This window comes from Balaenoptera borealis, assembly GCF_965194805.1.
Source record: "Balaenoptera borealis genome assembly, chromosome: 2".
NCBI classification, from domain to species: Eukaryota; Metazoa; Chordata; class Mammalia; order Artiodactyla; family Balaenopteridae; genus Balaenoptera; species Balaenoptera borealis.
In genome coordinates, this window is record NC_138867.1 from 129483871 (window position 1) to 129505145 (window position 21275).

General features: G+C 45.8%; 2 protein-coding genes across 14 annotated transcripts in view; one reads left to right on the forward strand and one right to left on the reverse strand.

Annotated features, from left to right (window-relative positions):
- The window catches only part of SLC36A1 (solute carrier family 36 member 1), a 165763-nt gene that overhangs the window by 108882 nt on the left and 35606 nt on the right, over positions 1-21275 (forward strand). The gene's annotated exons all lie outside the window — the stretch shown is intronic.
- Positions 1-21275, reverse strand: part of FAT2 (FAT atypical cadherin 2) — an 82300-nt gene that overhangs the window by 41824 nt on the left and 19201 nt on the right. For 4 of the 7 annotated variants that reach the window (XM_082379046.1, XM_082379044.1, XM_082379042.1 and 1 more), the window contains exons 2-9: positions 17601-20877; positions 15535-15849; positions 9304-9401; positions 7629-7940; positions 6425-6635; positions 4702-4841; positions 3773-4054; positions 2497-2707 (exon numbers count right to left, since the gene is read on the reverse strand). In XM_082379046.1, coding sequence (XP_082235172.1) covers positions 2497-2707; positions 3773-4054; positions 4702-4841; positions 6425-6635; positions 7629-7940; positions 9304-9401; positions 15535-15849; positions 17601-20856 — 4825 coding nt within the window. In that variant the 5' untranslated portion in view covers positions 20857-20877. The remainder of the gene's footprint in view (positions 1-2496; positions 2708-3772; positions 4055-4701; positions 4842-6424; positions 6636-7628; positions 7941-9303; positions 9402-15534; positions 15850-17600; positions 20878-21275) is intronic. The other 3 variants (XM_082379043.1, XM_082379045.1, XM_082379047.1) reach the window with 3 other exon arrangements.

Sequence of the window (21275 nt, forward strand, 5' to 3'; positions counted from 1 at the left end):
ACTTTATATTGGTACTTTAAAAAGAAAACCATTATTGCTTGTCATAAATAAGAGGTTACCGTAAAAACCAGTCAATGGAAAATATTTTCTTAAAATCTATTGCTTGCTAAAAGGGTCTGGGCCTGAGAACTACAGGCTTTCTTTGGCGAAGAGTAGAGAGTATTAGAGAACTGAAGAGATTCTAGTACCCAAAGGAGTCTTCCTTGACTTATGAGGAAGCCCAAATGAGAATCAAAAATGGAGTAATTTCTCCATGTCTGATTACCTATCATTTTTGTAATCCTTTTTAAATGTAATGTTTATTTAGATAAATACATAGTACCATTTCCAATTTAAGTTTTGAGGAAAGTTGTGATTATGCGACATTACATAGTTCACAAAAGATAATGTTGAAAACTAATCATATTTTCCTAAAAAAAAATTCTCAAAGTTATCACAGTTTTTAGAGTCTGACCTTACTTGGACTGCAACTATCCTTTTTTTCCTTTCCTTTTTTAATACTGTGGTAAGAACAGGTAACATGAGATTTTACCCTCTTGAATTTTTAGAGATTATAGTACGGTATTGTTAACTATAAGCACAATGTCATACAGAGATCTCTAGAACGTATTCAGCTTGCATAACTGGTACTTCTTTCCAGTTTTATTGAGATATAATTGACATATAACATTGCATTAAAGGTGTACAACATAATTTGATATATATATAAGTATATATTGTGAAATGACCACCACAATAAATTTAGTTAACATCCATCACTTGACATAGTTACAAATACATTTTTTTCTTGTGATGAGACCATTACCTGTTTAACACCATGACGTACACCTGAATAATTTTGCTCAGGGGTACAGGTCCTTCACTCAGAGGAGTACTGCTTATTACTATTCTTATTTCATTTATCATATTTTATGATATTTTATTATTTCAATGGCAAAGTATATAGCCAGGCTTTACCACAAAACCTTCCATCTTATTCTCCCACTCATGGAAGCCCTTTTCCAGCTGACTAGTGAGGTGATTTCCCAATTTGCCTTTGTGATACAAATCCTACGTTCGGTCAAAGAACATGGTTTTAATGAGTAAACAGCAATTTAAAAGTAGTTCCATTAAAAGTAGCCAAGTAAACTATTTAACATAATCATAATTTTTTATTTTACTGCTGAGAGAAAAAATTAGGGAACAAAATCGTATATTCATTTTGATCTTACCACTGCAGAAAGATGCATAGAATAAAATAAGAGGGAAATACATGAAATTATTTTCTCTAGGTCATGAGAACCATGTCTGAATGTTATTTTCTTCTTCATACATTCCTGGTTTTTCCAGGTTTTAAAGAATCAGCATGTGTTACTTCTATAATCAGAAGAATATTTTAAAACTAACCCTATCTGTAAAATAAAATTAATGATATCAATGAGGTTGTTAGTGAGATAAAAGATGTGATTATACTTCATAAGTCACAAAAAGTAAGCAATTAATGGGTTATAATTTGTATTATTATTCCTCAGGGATGAATAGATTTCTGCCATATGACAAGGTATGACAACTTCCATTTCTTCAAAAAAAGAAAATGTAAAAAGTTCTGAATCCTTAAAGTATATAAGATACTGACAAGCAATAAATGAACATTATTATGCCCCTTTAGGGCAGAGAGCAAGTCACTCTCATCTTTGATTGTCCGCAGCAGCTAGCTCTATGAAGTATTAATGAATATTAAAGATAACAATAATTATTAAATATCAATTATGAATTATCAGACATTACATAACTGAGAGCAAAATTTAAAGGAATACAGAGTGTTACAATTGTGTGTATTTTTCACTGGCATTCTCTGTCATCGACCTTAATCTAACCGTGATTAATTAGTTGGGTAGTGGATATTATCATTTTTAGTTGGGTAGTGGATATTATCATTTTTGTCCTATTAACTACTTATAATTAACCCTTATCAATGATAGTAATAACCCCTAGCACTTGTATAATATTTTACAGTTTACAGCATATGTTAACATACATTTTCTCTTTTAATCTTTACAACAAGTTTCTGGCACAGATAATATTCCTATTTTTAAGGTTAAAAAATATATAATAGATGTGAAATCATGATGTGGCCTTAGAAGAAAATACTCCTAAAACTATGCCGTATATCTTATCAAGTATTTATAGGTCCCTTTTATTGTACATACACAAAGATGTTATCTTTTAAAATGTTGCATGGACTTCATAAGCATCCTTTACATGTGTGGTTGTTGGTGAATATATATGTATTCTCTATGTAAATTCTCCCATAACTTGAGTAATCCTTTGTTACTGTTCTTTCCACCTTTGAAAGTGCATTAACTTAGGTCACTATAGTCCCAGGGAGTGCTTTAGAATGATAATTTGCCAAAGCTTAGCGAGCTTGGCACTTGAATAACTTGCACATCCATGCCTCTGGTGCTTTCCCTTACTGCCAAGGTCCCTCCCCTCATGTCCCGAACTCAGGCCTCTCACCTTTGAGGAGGGAGTAGTGGACCTCAGCATTGGCTCCCCGGTCACCATCCATGGCTCGGATCTGGAGCAGCTCTGTTCCGGGGGCTGTGGTGTCAGAAACACTTATCTCATAGTGGAGCTGGGTGAAGCGAGGAGGGTGGAGGTTTCCATCCTCCACGTGAATGGACACCCACACAAAGTTCCTCTTGATGGGCATCTCCTGGTCACGAACCTGTGGGTCCAAGGGGTCAATGGGATGAGCAGCAAGTGGAATGGGAGGAGGCACGGTTAGATTAAGGTCGATGACAGAGAATGCCAGTGAAAAAGGCACACAATTGTAACTCTCTGTATTCCTTTAAATTTTGCTCTCAGTTATGTTCTTTTTTCTTCTTAAATAAATTTATCGATTCGTGATTATTAGGCTTAGCTATTTTCCGGGATAATTCCATTTCAGGAGAAAGGCAGAAATAAGCAGAGAAGCAGTATTTTACAAATTGGTTCTCAGAGAATATTAGTTCTTCACGATGTCAACATGTTATTCAGGAAAAAAAAAAATTCTATGGTCAAATAAATTTAGGGAGCACTGAACTAAAATGAAGTTGAAGTTTTCTTTGCTGCAGGACTTCTCAGAGCCTTTAATATATATTTAAGTGCCCAGAGGATGATAAACTAACACATAAGAACCTTGAGTCGAGAAGGCTTGGCTCTGATTTGGGTTCCATCGTAAAGAACTATATGATGGTGAACAAGTCTCTCTTCCTCTATGGGCCTCAGGTGTAAGATAAGAGAAATGGGTGGGACCAGGGCTGGGACTAGAGTGAGGCAAATGAGGCATGTAGGGCATAAATTTAAGGAAGCTCTCTCAGGGTCATAAAACTGCAGGCACGTGACCCTAAGAGTCAAGTCCTCCTTCATTTGTGCCCTATATACCTGCTTGCTCTGGGTGGGATGGTCTCTGTGTCCCTCCCAGCTCTGACGCTATGTGAGTTTGTGTGATCATGCAGTCATGGCGCAAGGAGAGAATTCTTGGGGGATATTTGGAGTGAGCCCAGAAAAAGCCAAGTTTGCAGGGGGTTCTTTGGCAGCTGTCCCATCTCTTTCCTCACTCCCAGGCATCCGTTATGGAAGGTGCCTCTGGCAGTCTGTGAAATGTCACAGCTCATCTCATGGATTATCATTATGAGCATCAGTACATCTGGCTCAGCAGGAGAAAGGGAACCTTCAGCACTCCTCCAAGCATGTCCACCCCACACATCGCGTGCAAGCACATCCTTACCCAGTTTTTCAGTTAACTCACCATAACTGTCAGTGTGTGCTGGGAAGGCCCCGAGCCCAGGTCCAATTTCCCCACAGTTACCAGGACACCACTACTTGGGTCCAGCTGGAAGAGGCTGGCACTTCCCGGGTCTTGGCTGCCGTGTATGGTGTAGATGAGGCCCTTGCCCTTGTCTTGATCAGTAGCCTGGACTTGGAGGAGCTCAACCCCAGGCAGTGTGTCCTGGGGAACTCTGACCTCATAATGAGGCTTCAAAAACTGGGGCCGATGGTGGTTAACATTGGCAATCATGAAGATGTAGACCTAGGGAGGAGAATGAAAGAGAAGATAGACTGTAAGCTCCAGGGGGTCAGGAAACTTGTCTGTCTGGTTCTCCACCATAACAACTGGGCCTGGCACACAGCAGTCACTTGATAAATATTTGTTGAATGAATGATAGGATTTCAAAATCACAGGGCTTTCAGATGGTATGCAGTTCCGTGGTTTTCAAAAACAATATTCTTGTTAAAGGGCCTATTCTTCAGATGCAATTTTTTGGGTGAAATTCCAGTATATGAAACAAATAAAACTGGCTGAAACCAGAGTAGAAATCCAGAGCCCCACTTACCATCATTCCTTATGTCTATGGTAGCCCCTGTGGCACTCTACCTTTAATTAGAAACTGCTCATTTAGACAAAACCCCTCATTATATAGAGATCCACAGTGGGAACAAGATTTCTCCCAAGATCACAGACATAGAGAGTGATCAGACAAGACTAGAGCACAGAACCTTGATTCCAAATTCTGTGTTCTTTGAGGTACACCACATGCACAGAGAGCCTTCTGTATCCTCATCCCAACCAAAGAGGCCCCAGTGTGCAATGGTGGCACAGTGGTGAGCACAGCTGCCTTCCAACCAAGGAGGCCTCCCATCTCCTCTCAACTCAGGGTTCCCAGTGAGGCCTCTCACCTGGGTGTCAATGGTGTAGGACCCATCAGTCACCTCCATGGTCAAGTTATAGCTTGACCTCCTCCTTGTATCGAGAGGCTTGGCGATGACAATGCTGCCTGTGGTCTTCTCAATGTCAAAGTCCATGTCCTTGTCCCCACCTGGACGGGTGGTAGGAGGAAAGCACACACGACCTCAGTGATGTAGGCAGTAGTAGCACAAGCACTATGGGATGTGGCTGGCAGATCTAGAGGAGGTGGTAGTTGATCCTCTCAACTTATTGTCAAATTATTTTGAAGATCCAAGTGATGATTCAGGAAAAGGTACACTTATAAGGACTGAAGAGTCCCAGAGGAAGACCAAAATTTGTGCTAGAATGTATTCTGCTACCAGCATTGAAACATGCAGGAGTAATGGAGCTCTGCATCATGGCTTACAGGTAGTTTGCATAGTCTAAAGCAGTTTAGACACAGGAAAAAATGGAAGTAACTCTGTTCAACAAGAGGGAATTGTTTTAATAAACTATGAGAATCCAAAATATAGAACTAGCATGCAGCTATTTAAATGTCTGCTCGTAGAAATTTGTTTAGTGACATGGAAATATGTTCATGATATATTATATTTTAAAAGGTTATATGACAATATTTTCATATAACCCTAAGTGTATGGGTGTATAAAGGAAAAGACTAGAGGGAAACATAAAAATGATAACAGGGGATTATCTTCGGATTGGTGGGAGTTAGGTGATTTTTATTCTCTTCTCTGTACTCATTTGTGTTTTCTAAATGTTCTATAAGAAAAAAAGTCAAATACTTAAAAAGAGCAGTGAATCGGAACTGGAAGTAAATCTAGGAGGTCAAAAAGCTTGAGACAGGCTGGTATCCAACCTCTGAAGCAGGCTGGGAATCTCTGTAATAGGACTTCATGGTTCAGGGGGTACTGAAGCTCTTAGATTAGAAATTCTTGACCTGGAATCCCTGGCTGGGTTTCAGAGAATCTATAAAACCCCTAAATGTGCATGCAGGGGTGTGTGTGTGTGTGTGTGTCTGTGTGTGTGTGTGTGTGTGTGTGTGTGTGTGTGTGTGTGTGTGTGCGCGTGCACGCACGCACAATCGCATGCATCTTTCTGGGAAGAGGACCTAAACATTCATCAGGTTCCCAAAGGAATCTATGAACCATGCCCCACCCCAAGATGTTTTAACAAAATCTTGATTTAGAAACAGAAAGGAATTTCAGAGGAGGCCATGAGAGCTTGGACCCAAGTGTCTCCTACTACAAGAATGGACCATTTCCCTGATCTTGAGGATGGAACCTGGGACCAGAACGTTAAGCAGGGCCCCAGGGTACAGCTGGCCTCGGGCTCATGGTCAGTGAAGTCAGCTCTACACTGATGTTCACATTGAGGCAGAAGAGGAAACATAAAACTTGTGCTTTCTCTTCTGGGTCTCTCTGGACCACTGTCTTAGGCCCCCCAGGAACTCGGGATAACTGAGGCCCTGTTTGGCTCTGGCTGGGGTTACCAGTGAGACCGTGGAGGTTGCACCTGAGATCACAGCTGGTGTGAAGGAAAGCTTGGCAGAAGCAGTGGTCTGACTACCCACTGCCCCAAAGGACCAGGGAAGAGGCAATCACCACTCATGGCCAAAACAGCAGCTGCCATGGAGCGTGACCTTGAGAGGGCTCAGAAGGATTGTGTCCTAAGGACTAGGGCTGGTCTGCAAGGATGGGACCCTTGGACCCTCACCTGAGATGCTGAACCAGAAGAGACCAGGTCGGCCCTCGACACTGATGACTCCCACCATGTGGTTCACGGGGTCTGTCTCCATGACTGTAAAGCTGTAGTGGGATTCATCAAAGGCCAGTGGGATGGAGGAGGGCCGGGGCTGGGGGATCCACTCAATGTGCAGCCGGACACTGGCCGAGAGCGGTGGCTGCCCACCGTCTGTTGCCTTGACCTGAAAAGAGGCCGGAAGTTGAGACTTTGACTGTAGGGTTGGGGTTAAGAAACAAGAAGACCCAGGTGGCCAGGCCAGGAGACAGAGCACCCTGTGACTGACTGAGCTGGCCTTTCGTCCACTGGTTCATCCATTCGACACACAGCTGAGAGCTTACGTAAACAGGCACCAAGCCAGTTGCAGCAGGCACAGTGGTGAACAGAACATAGAACTGTGCTCCAGAAACTCATAGGCAGTAAAAAATGAATCAAAGTCACTGTTATCTGAAGGCTTTGTGTGCTACTTCCTGAACTGGACTTTCCAGGCATGGGCCCTTTACCCTTCCCAACAGCCATCAACATAACAAACTAGAATTTATTGAGCTCTCCCTATTATCAGTCCCTGCTCTAAAAGCATTGTGTGCAATACCTAATTTAATCCTATTGACAGCCCTCGGAGAGGTACTGTTATCACCTCCCTTTGGCAGGAGGAAACCGGGGCTCACCATGGTGAATTCACCTGCCTGGGATGACTGCCTGGCCAGTAGTGAGGCTGGGGTTGGATTCAGGCTACTGACATGAGAGCCCAGGCCCTAGCCACTTGCTCTATTGGCTTTCTATAAGGAAAATGTTCTTATGCCCATCTTACAGATGATGAAACAAAGGCTCACGAGGGTTAAGTGACTTGTCCAAGGCCACAGAGTTGTAAAATGGCAGTGCTAGGATTGGAACCCAGGCTTATCTTGATTTCAAAGCCCTGCTCCTCTCACCAAAATCTTTATCTCTAAGAATAGGGTGGATTTCCCAGGCAAGGACCTTATTGCCCTCAAAGAGAAAGGCCCAGAATTCTGATCTTTTGGCTGAAGTCGGGATTCCCAGTTTCTTTGGGAGAAAGCCCCGGAGGGGAGTACTGCCTCCATCAAGCCTGAAGGCTGTCTCCCTCTTCCAGTATCCTCAAAGAAAATTCCTGACCAGGTATGCCACTCCCCCTCCACGGCCTCCATCCATCCCTCACCGTTAGGATGTTGTACTCTCCAGCTGGGAAAATGCTGCTGGACGACACCACGCCTGTGACTGGGTCGATACTGAAGTCCCCCTCGTCACTCTCCTCGATACTGTAGGTGACTCTGCCATTGAGACCCACATCCAGGTCTGAAGCCACCAGCCTGTACACAGTCCCAGGGGTCAGTGGGCTGAGCCTCTCTGGAAGGCGGACATTGAAGAGCTTGTGGGAGAAGACAGGGGGGTTGTCGTTGATGTCCAAGATGTGTACCACCACCCTAGAGGTGGACCTTAGAGAGGGCTCCCCGTTGTCCAGCACAGTCACCTGGGGACAGAATCCAGTGTGAGTTGACAAACGCAAGGCAGTGAATATGTATCGCCACCCACCACAGTTCTGCCATTACCCCTGCTTTCAAAAGCCTGGAAATACCAGTCCAGCTGTTGTTTGGTATACACTCGTGATTTTTATTATCATAACCTCACCTTCTTGGAACCCAGCTCTCTGGTAACGTCGCCCACAGGAAAGCGAGCAAGAACAGAGAAAGAAACCAGAAAGAACTGGAAGAAGAGTCGCAGAGGCTCTAGACAAAAGCTAGAACTCTTTACTCAGGAGGCAAATGGCCATTTCTCGGAGACCATTTACTTTTTTTTTGCTCGTAATTCTGGTAAGCTTTGTTCTCGCTTTCCTTAAGCTACTGGAGGTTAGAAAAAAATAATTGAGGAGATGTTAATGGAGGCGTGCGCGGTACCTTTGGAGTCAGACATGCCGCCCAATGCATGAAATGATATCAAGAGACAGAGTAAAGGCATGAAAACAATTTCAGAATCGGGCTGTTTCAGGTAGGGGCAAATCATCCCATGCATCAGTATGAGAAGGGACATTTCCACTTTAAATGATTCCGAGTTCTTAACATATTCTGCTGTTTAAAGATAAATGCCTCTACTGAACTATGGAGAATGCCTCAGTCCCTAGAGGGCCGTTTGGCTGCTGCTTACTAGTAATGCCTGTTTCATACAAAAGGAACGTCCAGAGCCTGGGAGCATAGAAGGCAAAATTCCTGCTGAGGAATATGTGTCCCTCCCAGCTGACGTCTTTAAGACTAGAAGAGATGCCTGTTCATTAGTTGTGGGTAGTGCAGGAGGGGGTATAACTAGATTCCTTCTGATTTAATCCCCTCTGGGTCAAGACCGACGCCTCTCATTGGAATGGTCACCAGGGATGCTTATGTGATTTCAGAGATGTCCTAGAAAGAGCACAGAGCTAGAGGACAAAGGTCTGGGTTTTCATCCTGCCTCTGCTCCTGACCTAGTGTTTGACCTTGGGTGACTCTCTCTAGAGCGTAGGGATGGACTGGGAAGCAGACCGGACAAGTGCATAGCCCATGTGTACTGCTGCATCTTCCTGTACTCACTGCAGGCATTGCTAATCCATCAGTGCTTCCTATCCAGCCCTCACATGGTTTCAGATTCCTTCCCTTCACAGTGCTCGAGAGCCAGCGAAGACCCTGAGAGTCTCCACCACCAACCACAGCAAGGCTCAGCTTAAGCAGCAACTCCTCTCTGAGTCAGCACCCTCCTCAGCCGCTGCCTGGAAACGTGCATGTGGCCCCAAGGCCTGGCTTGGCTCCAGCCTGGCCTCCTGCAGGAGGTTTTCAAATCTAGTGAATGGGTTCAGCAGCATCACTCACCTCCAGGATGTGTTCATCCTTGTTCTCTCGGTCCAGCTGCTGGGCAGTGGATAGGAGACCTGGGGGAGAGATGGTTGCAGGGAGACTGGAGCAAAGGGCTCCCAGGGCCATTTTATTTTTATTTATTTATTTTTTTAACATCTTTATTGGAGTATAACTGCTTTACGATGGTGTGTTAGTTTCTGCTTTATAACAAAGTGAATCAGCTATACATATACATATATCCCCACACCTCCTCCTTCTTGCGTCTCCCTCCCACCCTCCCTATCCCACCCCTCTCTAGATGGTCACAAAGCACTGAGCTGATCTCCCTATGCTATGCGGCTGCTTCCCACTAGCTATCTATTTTACATTTGGTAGTGTATATATGTCCATGCCACTCTCTCACTTTGTTGCAGCTTACCCTTCCCACTCCCCGTGTCCTCAAGTCCATTCTCTACGTCTGTGTCTTTATTCCTGTCCTGCCCCTAGGTTCTTCAGAACTTTTTTTTTTTTTTTAAGATTCCATATATATATGTTACCATATGGTATTTTTCTCTTTCTGACTTACTTCACTCTGTATGACAGACTCTAGGTCCATCCACCTCACTACAAGTAACTCAATTTCGTTTCTTTTTATGGCTGAGTAATATTCCATTGTATATATGTGCCACATCTTCTTTATCCATCCAGCTCTCGATGGACACTTAGGTTGCTTCCATGTCCTGGCTGTTGTAAATAGAGCTGCAATGAACATTGCAGTGCATGATTCTTTTTGAATTATGGTTTTCTCAGGGTATATGCCCAGCAGTGGGATTGCTGGGTCCTATGGTAGTTCTATTTTTAGTTTTTTGAGGAACCTCCATACTGTTCTCCATAGTGGCTGTATTAATATACATTCCCACCAACGGTGCAACAGGGTTCCCTTTTCTCCACACCCTCTCCAGCATTTATTGTTTGTAGATTTTTTGATGATGGCCATTCTGACCGGTGTGAGGTGATACCTCATTGTAGTTTTGATTTGCATTTCTCTAATGATTAGTGATGTTGAGCATCCTTTCATGTGTTTGTTGGCTATCTGTATATCTTCTTTGGAGAAATGTCTATTTAGGTCTTCTGCCCAGGGCCATTTTACTGGGATGAATTCAAGGGTTACATTCAAAGCCTAGATCAGAATTCTTCTCGTCTTTGGAGAGCAAGAGCATGAAGGGGAAATGGAACTCTGGAGAGAAAGGAGGGGAAGAGAGGAAGGGGAGAGGACAGCTGAGGTGATGGCATGAGCGGAGGTTCCCACCTACTTCCTGCTTTCGCCATGAGGAGGGTGCTGAGCACAGTATATTGCTGAGTGAAAAAGGCAGCTCATCAGGAGTTACAACAGGGATCACGGTCACTGCCTTCAGTTCACGAGAAATCACAGAGGGGTGGCTTTTTACTCCTTTGTTGTAATTCTCTTGTTCATCTGAGACCTAAGACCGGCTCTTCCCATGCCGGGCTGGCACAGATGAGCCAGAGGAGCGCTCCTCTGTAAATTCAGGAAGGTGAACTTAGTGATCTGTAATTCTGGTTTTCATTTTCTAGACACTATGGCTATAAACTGAGGCCATAAAGGCGAGAAGGTGCCAGTTCTCTGCAAGCATCAGGAAAGTCAAGCTCAAGATTTTCGGGGGCCCGAAGGGACATCCACGCCCATAGACTGAGAGGTCCTAGCTGGGTAGGGAGGTCTCTTTTCGATGAAAGCAGAGCTATTGGTAGGGGGTCAGTGGGTGTTCTAAAAACTTTCAGTAAGTTTCTTCATCTTGTTTAGGCAATTAAATGATGGAGTAATGGACTGAAGTGTGGGGATAGGGGCTCCATGAGAGAAACGGGGATCCGGTGTTGGGGATGAGGCGTCCAGTGCTGGAAATGAGAGTGTGGTGTGAGGAGGGACCTCTGTCTGCGCCATGTTCCTGCCTTCGTGTCATCCCGCCTTTTCTTCCCTCAATGAAGGCAGGCACGGGAGGAATCCGAGAAGGCTCCTGGAAAGCCCCACAGCTAGAGAGGAAGATGCATTCCTCTAGGACAGAGTGAATATTGTTTCAGGTGCCCCACCCAGCTTGGCCCCAAGCTGAGGGGCCTCATGGGGAAGGCCCAGCATCCGGGTGCTCCCCAGGAAGAGTGTGGGGATGAGAGGGCCCTGGCTGGGAGCCTTCCTTCCGGCTCAGTCCTGCTCTCCTCCCGCTGCTGGTCTCTCTTCATCCCCTCTCCCCTCTCTCTGTTCATCCCTCACCATCCTCCTTCTCTCTGCCTTCCCAGAGCTTCCTCTCTCCCTCCCCCCTCTTTGCATCTTGGAATCTGTCACTCTTTCTCCATCTCTGGTTTTTCTTTTCTCTCTCTCCCTTCTCTCACCACTGCCTCCCCCTCATCTTCTCAGGGCCAGTGTCCCTGGAATTGCTGCCTGGCCTCCTGGGCCATTGCCCCTGTTCTCAGCCTCATCCCCCCTCTGAGGTTGGTGTCAGGATTCCCAGGGAGTGCCCGTGTAGGATGGGGACATGGCGGAACCACCCCCAAGGGGCTGTGTGAGGGTCCACCGAGGACCCTTCCTGGCACGAGGCGGGCATTCAGCAGATTCAGCTCTTATCTTTCTCTCCTCCAAACAAATGTCCCACTGTCACCCCATCTCAGCCCCTTCCCTCTCCCTCCCTTCCCTCATCCAGTGGTTTTATAACTACTGTTGATTCCACCTCTAATGGATTCTAGATTCTTCTACTCTTTTCACCCTGACCCACCGCCATCTACGTCTTACCCCACCTACCCTGCCAGCTTCCTCTCCCCCCCCTGCCCTTCCTCAGAATCATAAGAGCCAGCACTCACTGAGCTCTTACACGTCCAGGTGTTCTTCAAAGCTCCTTATGTATCTCCATCTATTCACCCATTTAGTCTTCCCAACCACCAAAGAGGTAGTTATTATTATCTCCATTTTACTGGTGAGCAAACTCAGACACAGAGCAGTTAAGTAACTTCCCCAAGATCTTACATTTGATAAGTGGTGGAAATGGATATGCCTTTAGAAAATGGGCCTACTTGCTCATAAAAGACTAGTAAAGACTGAGGAATGGTCAGACACTGGAGACCAAGGACACATGAGGACTAGAGGTAGTGTGAGGTCCTGGATGGGAATAAGGATGTTAGCAGAGAAAACCGGGGAAATCTTAGTAAAGTCTGTATTCTCCTTAACAGCCTTGTACCAGGATTCATTCTTAGTTTTGATAAATGTACTAGGTTAACATTAGGGGAAGCTGAGTGATGGGTGTATGAGAACTCTCTTTGCAGCTCTCCTGTAGGTCTACAATTATTTCACCATTAAAAATTTTTAAAAGAAGAAAAAAGTAAAAAGTAAAAAAAAGAAAAAAAGAAAATGGACGTACTTGCTCTGTCTTCAACAAGACCTGGGTCTTCTTCCCTCCTGGCTATTTCTCCTGTCACGGTCCTTGCCCAAGTGCCCTGCCAGACTGCTGCTTGTCAAATCCTCCACATCCTTCAGCTCGGCATAGCCACCCACCCCTGTTCCATGAAGCCATTGCTGGTCTACCACACTGAGCAGCTTCCTCTCTCCTATAAACGGTCACAGCACCACATCTACTCATATTTTAACAATGTGGTACTCTTTTTTTTAATATAATTTTTAAAAAATTTAATCAATTAATTAATTTATTTGGCTGCTTTGGGTCTTCGCTGCTGTGCGCGTGGGCTTTCTCTAGTTGCGGCGAGCGGGGGCTACTCTTTGTTGTGGTGCGCGGGCTTCTCATTGCGGTGGCTTCTCTTGTTGCGGAGCACAGGCTCTAGGCACGCAAGCTTCAGTAGTTGTGGCTCGTGGGCTCAGTAGTTGTGGCACATGGGCTTAGTTGCTCCGCGGCATGTGGGATCTTCCTGGACCAGGGCTCGAACCCGTGTCCCCTGCGTTGGCAAGCGGATTCTTAACCACTGCGCCACCAGGGAAGTCCCAATGTGGTACTCTTTACACTGGTTCTATAGCTTTTTTTATATCCAGATCTTCATGGTCCTGATGGATTGGATTCCTCAAGGCCTGAAATTATGTTTTATATCTTCCCCTCTCTCTACAGCACGTAATTTAAATGCCTCATCAGGGCAGACACCTTTAAACGTTTGCTGAATAAATGAGTCTTGGGCTTAACAAAAGATTGTGGATGCTGGCAGAGATTCATTCATTCATTTCCCAATTATTGAGGTCCTACTGTGTGCCAGGACTTTATATTATAGTGGGCAAAAAAAATCAAGGTTCCTTTTCTGGAAAGCCTTTGAAGTCTAGTGAAGGACATGGATAATTAATGAAATAATCACATAAATGAATATAATGTTCTAAGTGATAAGTGTTTTTAAAAAGTAGATGCTGCTGGGAGATGTATTATAGTGTCAGGAAAAACTTTTTTAAGGAAAGAACAGCTGGGCCAAGATCTGAAAGAAGAGCAGGAGTTAGCCTGAAAACAGAGAGAAGAGACTCCTGGCAGAAGGAATAGCATGTGCAAAGGCCCTGTGCCAGGAGAGGGCATGGATCAAGGCAGGCCATGTGGCTGGATCCAGAAAGTGATAGAGCAAGAGAGGCAAGATGAAGCCAGAAAGGTCAGCAGGGGTCCGGTCAGGCACAAGTCTGTGGGACACGGCAGGGTCTGGCTTTATCTTAAGGGCATAGGGAAGCCATCCAAGGGATCCAAGTATGGAAGTAGGACAATATAATGTGGATAAGAAAGGTGGGCGGGGGGGGGGATCATTGCTGACTTATTATTTTATTTTCAAATGTTCATGCTGATAAAAATTTCTTCTCAACTGTAGGAAGACTCAGAGCTCTCTGCCCTCTGGGGCATTTTGCCAGACCTGGTGTCAGGGAACTGTTGACAGTAAACAGAGCAGGGATTTGGAAGAAGTAGAGAACCTATTGCCTTAGGTGAGAGATCTCTTCCCTCTTCCAAAAAGGGAGGGACAGCGGGGGGGCCCAGGCAGAGAGCCAGCTTAGGCTTGTTTTTCAAGAGAAAAGCATCCTCCTTCTAGGAGGACTAATTCACTCCCTGAGGTCAAAGGTTCCAAACAGATGTCACAGGGCAAAGAGGCACTTGTATCGCTCGCCCACTGTCTGCCTCAGGATCCCCAGGCCCATCACTCCTCCTGACTCCCTTTTGCCTTAAGGATCAGGAAGCTGCTGCCAGCACTCTCCCCTTCTCCTTCCTCCAATCTTGCCAGACTTCTGTCCTTCCAGGACAAGAGTCAGTTGGAGCTGGAGAATGGGAAGTTGGGCTCGAAGGAGAGAATGTCAGCCTTCTCTGCAGTAGGGTTGTTGTTCATGGTCAAGAGGGACATGTGGCCTTGGAGCCATACCTGCATCAGGGGGAACTGGCTCTCACCTTCTTCTGGGAGCCAGGCAGGCAGCATAATTGCAGGAAGCAGGCGGGAATAACACAGTCGGGTGTGAGGGGACTGTGGGCACAGAGGACACACCTGCTGTACACGGGGAGCTGCTGTCAGCTCTGGGCAGTGATGGCCCTGCGCGACGTGCGGTCTATGTGGCCAGATCTTCTAGTTATTTTAAGAACAACCAGAAATCTGGAATGTTTTGCGAAATTTCCAAATTTTTAAATGTTGGCAACAACTTGAAAAATCACTGTTTAAAGCTTGTGCAGGCCAAACAGAACACCTTTGTGGGCTACATCTGGTTCACAGCTGCGAGCCAATGACCTCTGGATTCCTCTAAACCATCCAAGATGGGCTTGGACCGAGGATAGACCTTTGTGAGACGGTTGGTTCCTCTGAAGTGGATCTCTATGGCCACCGTGCCGTGAGCAGGCTTGAGATCAGTTTGGGACTAGAGTTAAGAGATTCAACCTGTGGCTTGTGATTCTCAGGAATGGTCAGTTGGGAGCACTTGGAGGTCTGAAATAGTCCCAGCTTGACCACCTAGGGAACCTGCTTAGCTTCCCTAGGCTCCAAGGAAAGAAAACTGACATATTCTTATTCTCCCATAGAGATGGACTTTGTTGAGCAGCACTTCTCAAACTTAGCACACATCAAAATCCTCGGATGTCATATTAAAATACAGATTTCTGGTCCCCACCCTGAGCTCTGATTCAGTAGGTCTAAGATGGGGCCTGAGAACTTGACTTTCTAACAAGTTCATAGGTGATGCTCATGATGCCATTCTAGGACCACACTTTGAAAAGCACTGTTGTAGATAATCCTATGCACCCAGATTTCTGAGGTCCTTACCTGTGAGAGGATGAATAACAAAGAATCCCATATGGTTGCCACTGGTGATATTGAAGGTCAGCTTCCCTTTGGAGCTGGAGTCCGGGTCCCAGGCATCCAGCTGAAGCACGGAGGTGTGCAGGGGTGCATCCTCCCGGACGGAGGGGTAGAACACGGGTCTGGACATCTGGGGTGGGTTGTCATTGACATCCAAAACCTCAATGTAGACTTCAGTTACAGAAGAGCGGGGGGTGGAACCCCTATCCACTGCCAGTACCGTCAGCCAGTAGCAGGACATGAATTCTCGGTCCAGGGGTGCGAAAGTCTGAATCATTCCTAGAGATAGTCAATCACCAAACCCAAAATATTTTAGAGCTCAAAGTAGCTTTAGAAAACACTTTACCTAACAATCCTGAAATGGTACTGTGGAAAGGATATTAATAAGTATTCCACGAGAAAAGGGAACTATGGGTGATATGGCATGGGAGCTGCTGAGTTAAACATAGGGAAATTCATATCCTTATTGTAGAACCTCTCAGAGCCTTTATCTGCTAAGATAGGCTCATGACTCGGGCATGTGGGCATATGCAGTGTTTCCAGAAGACCATGGTAGTTGACCTACTTTCTCCTGACTACTTCAAGCCAAGTCCAATTTATTCATTTCACATTCTCTAAGTGGGATTTCCTTACATTTGTCCTTAGACTGGTTCCTTCAAGTTTCAAGTCCTTATAGATACCATTTCAAGGGTAGGGGTTTGATAAATAAATTGCTGTTCCCCTCTCCTCATCTTCATGATTTTAGAGACTTGGCTTCATTCATTGGTTCACTCATCTACAAGTTGCTTATTATGAACTAGCACTGTTCTAGAAGTCGAGGGTCCAAGAGTGAGTAGAAGAGGCTTGTAGCCTAAGTTCTTATGGGTCACACTCAGCTGGAAAGACCCAGATGAGAGGGCAAAATCTGTACTCAGAGCCATAGCATCATAGAGCTGAAGGAACCTTACTCCTTTGACAGATGGGGAAACTGAGGCCCAGAGAAAGAGCATGACTTGACCAAGATCATGTAGCAAGTAAGCAGAAGAGCTGGGTCTAGAATTGACTCTCAATCTAATGCTCTTTCTACCACATCACCCTGCCCTCTACCCCGGAGAGAAATCATCCCATCAAGAAGGACCTACTTTTATTCACCTGGGATCTCTCCCAAGGTGTCTACCTCAGGACCTCACAAGTACAGGGTGCCCAATAAGTGTTTGCTGAATTGCATTTATTTTCTGTGGAGCTTCTGAGGAATAAATAAGTTGGTGCCACCTTTTTGGAGGACAATTTGGAAATATCTAGTAGCATTGATATTAATTATATATCTATGGATGATGGATATATGGATATATGGATATTATATATCTATTAATATTATCTTTTGACCCAAGAGCTCCATTTTTAAGAGTTTTTCCTGTAGAGACTCATTGCATATGAGTAAAAGTATATGAACAAATGCAGCCATTAAAAAAGAATGAAGAAGATTTATATGTACTGACATATAAGATATCCTGGTGACAAAATAAGTTTCAGAATTAGTATCTGTTGTACTATGTTTTCATAATAATAAAATGAAAAGTGATAATATATCAGATGCAATGAGAAAAATTTAGAAGATTATAGGACAAATTGTTAATAGAGATTATATCTGGGGAGATGGGACACAGAGAAACATTCATTTTAAAATTATATATAAAAATTTTATAACTATGATACATTATTTTTATAAGCATATATATGTAATATATGGTTTTGTGTGTGTGTATATGTATACATGTGTGTGTGAGATGGTTGATTCAACTTAAATGGATATACATACATAAACCCACATATATATATATACATATATATACTATATATATCATATATATATATATATAGTATATATATATATATAAAAATTAAAAATAAAATAAAAGGGACAGGAAGGAGTGTCCCTATTTATTGTTCTTTTTAGCCTATAGCCTGACTTCTCTCAAGACAGTGCCTGATTCCCTTAGACCCATCCTCTCCCAACACCTGGCCCTCCCATCCCATCCCACTCCCAGTACCTGTGTCTTGGTTGATGCTAAAGGCTGCAAGGTCGGTGCCAGCCCGCAGGAAGTACTGGAGCTCCCCGTCCAAGCCACTGTCCTCATCATGGGCAGCCACTGCCATCACTGAGGTTCCCGAGGGGCTGTTCTCCTGCACCTGGCCCTGGTACACAAAGGAGGCAAAGCGGGGAGGGTGGAGGTTCTCATTCACATCCAGGACGATCACCTCCAAGCGGCAGAGGGTCCTTCGGGCCAGGGGCTTCCCACTGTCGCTGGCCCACAGGCTCAGGTTATACCCAGCCCTCCTCTCAAAGTCCAGCTCTTTCTCCAGACTGAGTGCCCCCGTCATGAGATTCACGTGGAAGGTCCCATGGGCATCATCCAACAGGACATATCGTACTTCTCCCGCAGGGCCCAGGTCAGGATCAGAGGCATCCAGAAATGTTAGAATAGTCCCTGGAGGCAGATCCTCTGGGACCTTAAGGCTGCGGAGTTCTGTGATGCACTGGGGAGAGTTGTCATTGGCATCTTCCAATGTGACTATCAGGTCAGTGACAGAGAAGAGCTGATGACCCTTCCTGGGCTGGTCCCTGGCCTCCACCTTGAGTATATATTGAGGTTCTGATTCCCGGTCCAGGTGTCCTGTGACAACCAGTTCCCCAGTGAGGGGATGGAGGGAGAACTTCTCTGTGGGGTTTAGCAGGGTGTAGCGAACCCTCCCATTGTCCTCCGAGTCGGCATCTTTTGCTTTCAGCTCTGTAATTGTGGTTCCAACTTCTGTGTCCTCTGAGATGGTTACCTGGTACCCACCAGGAGGAAATCTGGGTGCATTATCATTCCAGTCTTCCACATTCACTGTCAGCAGCTTCCAGGAGGACTTCTGGGGAGTGCCCAGGTCATACACCGTTATATTGAGGATGTAGAAACTGGTGGCTTCATAGTCCAAGGGGGCAGCTACAGTGAGCAGCCCTGTTTCCAGCTCAATGTCAAAGCAGCCGTCTTCGTTGCCATCTGCAATCGCATAGACCAGTTTGCCGTTGAAGCCAGTATCAGGGTCGGTGGCTGCCAGGTGGGCCAGGGGGGTGTTGAGAGGAGCACGCTCAAGGATGTCAATGGACTGTGGGAAGTGGTCCTCAAACTGAGGGGTATGATGATTGATCTGATAGGCACTTAAGGAAGTGAAATCCTCATCAGTGGACTGCTGATTCTGAAGCCCAACAGAGTGCAGGATGGTCTGTGTGAAATGTGTCAATACCCCTGTTTTATCACACTTTACAGGGACCTCAGAATGAGGGTCCTTCACTACAGTAACATTCAAAGTCATGGGCGAGGCATAGTTTTTCCCATCTGAGGCTGTAATTTTCAGGGAATAGTTGATGGGTTGACCAGTAGTATGGTTCCTAAAGGGGCGTTTGAGGGATATCACTCCAGAGAAATGATTTAGATGAAAATACTCTAGTTCGTTGCCTGACACAAACTCATATTTTAGGTTCTGAAGCTCATCCACATCTATAGCTGACACGGTCATTACTGATTTTCCTACTGGCCAGTCTTCATGGATAGACCCAGTGCAATTGACTTCCTCAAACATAGGCTTGTTGTCATTCAAGTTCTTGAGCCTAAGGGAAACAGACACTTCTTTTTCCTGGCGAAATGGGGATCCGCAATCTGATGCCCATACCTGGAAGGTGTAAATTCTGTTCATGAGCTCGTAATCCATGGGTTTGGAGGTGGAGATGATCCCCAGGTAAGGGTCGATAGAAAAGGGCACAGAGTTTGGGCGAGCGATGGAGTAGGTGACATATCCATTCTCTCCGTGATCCTGGTCTGTGGCCGTAACAGTCAAAATGCTGGTGCCTGGAGGGATGTTCTCATCAAAGGTGCCATAGTAGGAGGACTTGTTGAACATGGGGGCGTGGTTGTTACAGTCCATGATGTCAATGACCACAGTGGTGGAGGCCAGGCCCAGTGAGGTTCTGATGTGTAGCTGGTACTGAGCTCGGTCATGGAAGTCCATGAGCTTCGTCGTGGTGATCAGCCCCGTGCGGGCATTCAGTTTAAACGCTGCACTCTCTGAGGATGGCTTTAGAACATACTTCAGGTTGGGGAAGGCGTGGGTTCCTTTCACCATCACCACACGGCTACCAGGAGGGGAAAACTCACTAAGCTGCACTCTGTAAACAGCCTTCTCAAATTTGAGGGAAGCCAGTTTGGAAGGGGGTAGGTGAAAGCCCCTGATCTGGGAATAAGAAGAAGGTCTGCTCCCACCCCTGGCCTGCAGGCTGAGGTTGAATCCATGAGGGTGTTCCATCCAGTTGATGTCTTTGACGGAAACCAAACTGAACTCACCGCTCCGGGCGTAAGACTTGATGGCTTTGAAGTTCTTTCCAGGGTCACCACCAACAATTTCCAGTGAGTCCACATCACCACCTGAGCTCTTTGCATCTACCACCACCGTGGCATAGGTGGCATCGTTACTGCTCTCTGGTGTAGCCAAGACCACTGAGGCAATGGCCGGGAGCTTCCTGAGGGCAGGCTCCACATGGATGACCAGTGCTGCCAAGTTGCCAAATCCGTTGCCCTCTGAGATCTTCCGCATGCGGTCCACAGCCAGCACCTGCAGCTCATACTTCCCTCGCCAGGTGACGTTGAGCTTCCCAGCCAAGGTGACCACCCCGCTGGTGGGATGGATGGCAAACATCTCCGACCTTGTGTTAAAGGTGTAATAGAACTCGGCGTTCTGGCCCAGGTCGGCATCCGTGGCGCTCACCTTGCAGATGGGGCTCTTGAGGGGCATGTCCTCAGAGATGGTGACTCGGTATGAAGGCGGGGAGAAGAGGGGCTTCAGGTCATTCTGGTCCAGGATGTGGACCACCACGCGGGTCAGAGCTTCTAACTCCGAGGTCTTCTCCGTGGCTTGGACGATGAGGGTGTAGCTATCTCGCACCTCCCTGTTCAGAAGGGCTGTGTTGCTGCTCTTTGTCCTTATTCTCAGAAAGCAGAAGTTGCCTGCCACGTACTCCTCTGTTTTAAACACGTTGGCCACATCTCCAGAGATAATCCGGTACCTCACTGCCCACTGGGGGTCTGTGAGATAGATGCCCATTTTCTCAGGGCTCTCCACGTAGGTCTTGGGAGCAGAGTTTTCATAGATGGTCACATTATAAAGGGGGTGTGTGAAGCGCCAGGCTGAGGAGATGATCCCTTCTAGGGGTTTCTCACAAGTTGTACAATGGAGCAAGAAAATGGCAAACCCCAACAGGGCAATAATCATGATGGAAAACCTCCCGAAACCCTGGGCAGAAAAAGAAAGGGTACAAGTTAGGAAAGAAATGGTTCCTACTGCCGTGGTTCTTAACTGGGGTGGTTTTGCCCCTCAGGGGATATTTGGCAATGTCTGAAGGTATTTTTGTCTACCCCAGCTTGTGTGCAGGAGGTGCTACTGGCATTTAGTAGATAGAGGACGGGGTTGCTGCTAAACATCCTACAACGCACGGGACAGATCCCCACAGCAAAGTCAGTAGGGCTGAGATTGCGAAACCTTGTGTTTGAAGAGTAACAGACTAGTTTAAGTGCTTTCTGAAGGGCATCCGGCAGATACAACACTGTCCTTACCACTTCCCTCCTTTTCCCAAAGCCTTCATTGGCTCCCCAGTGATGGTGAAATCATTCTGACCAGGTACCCAAGCTTAG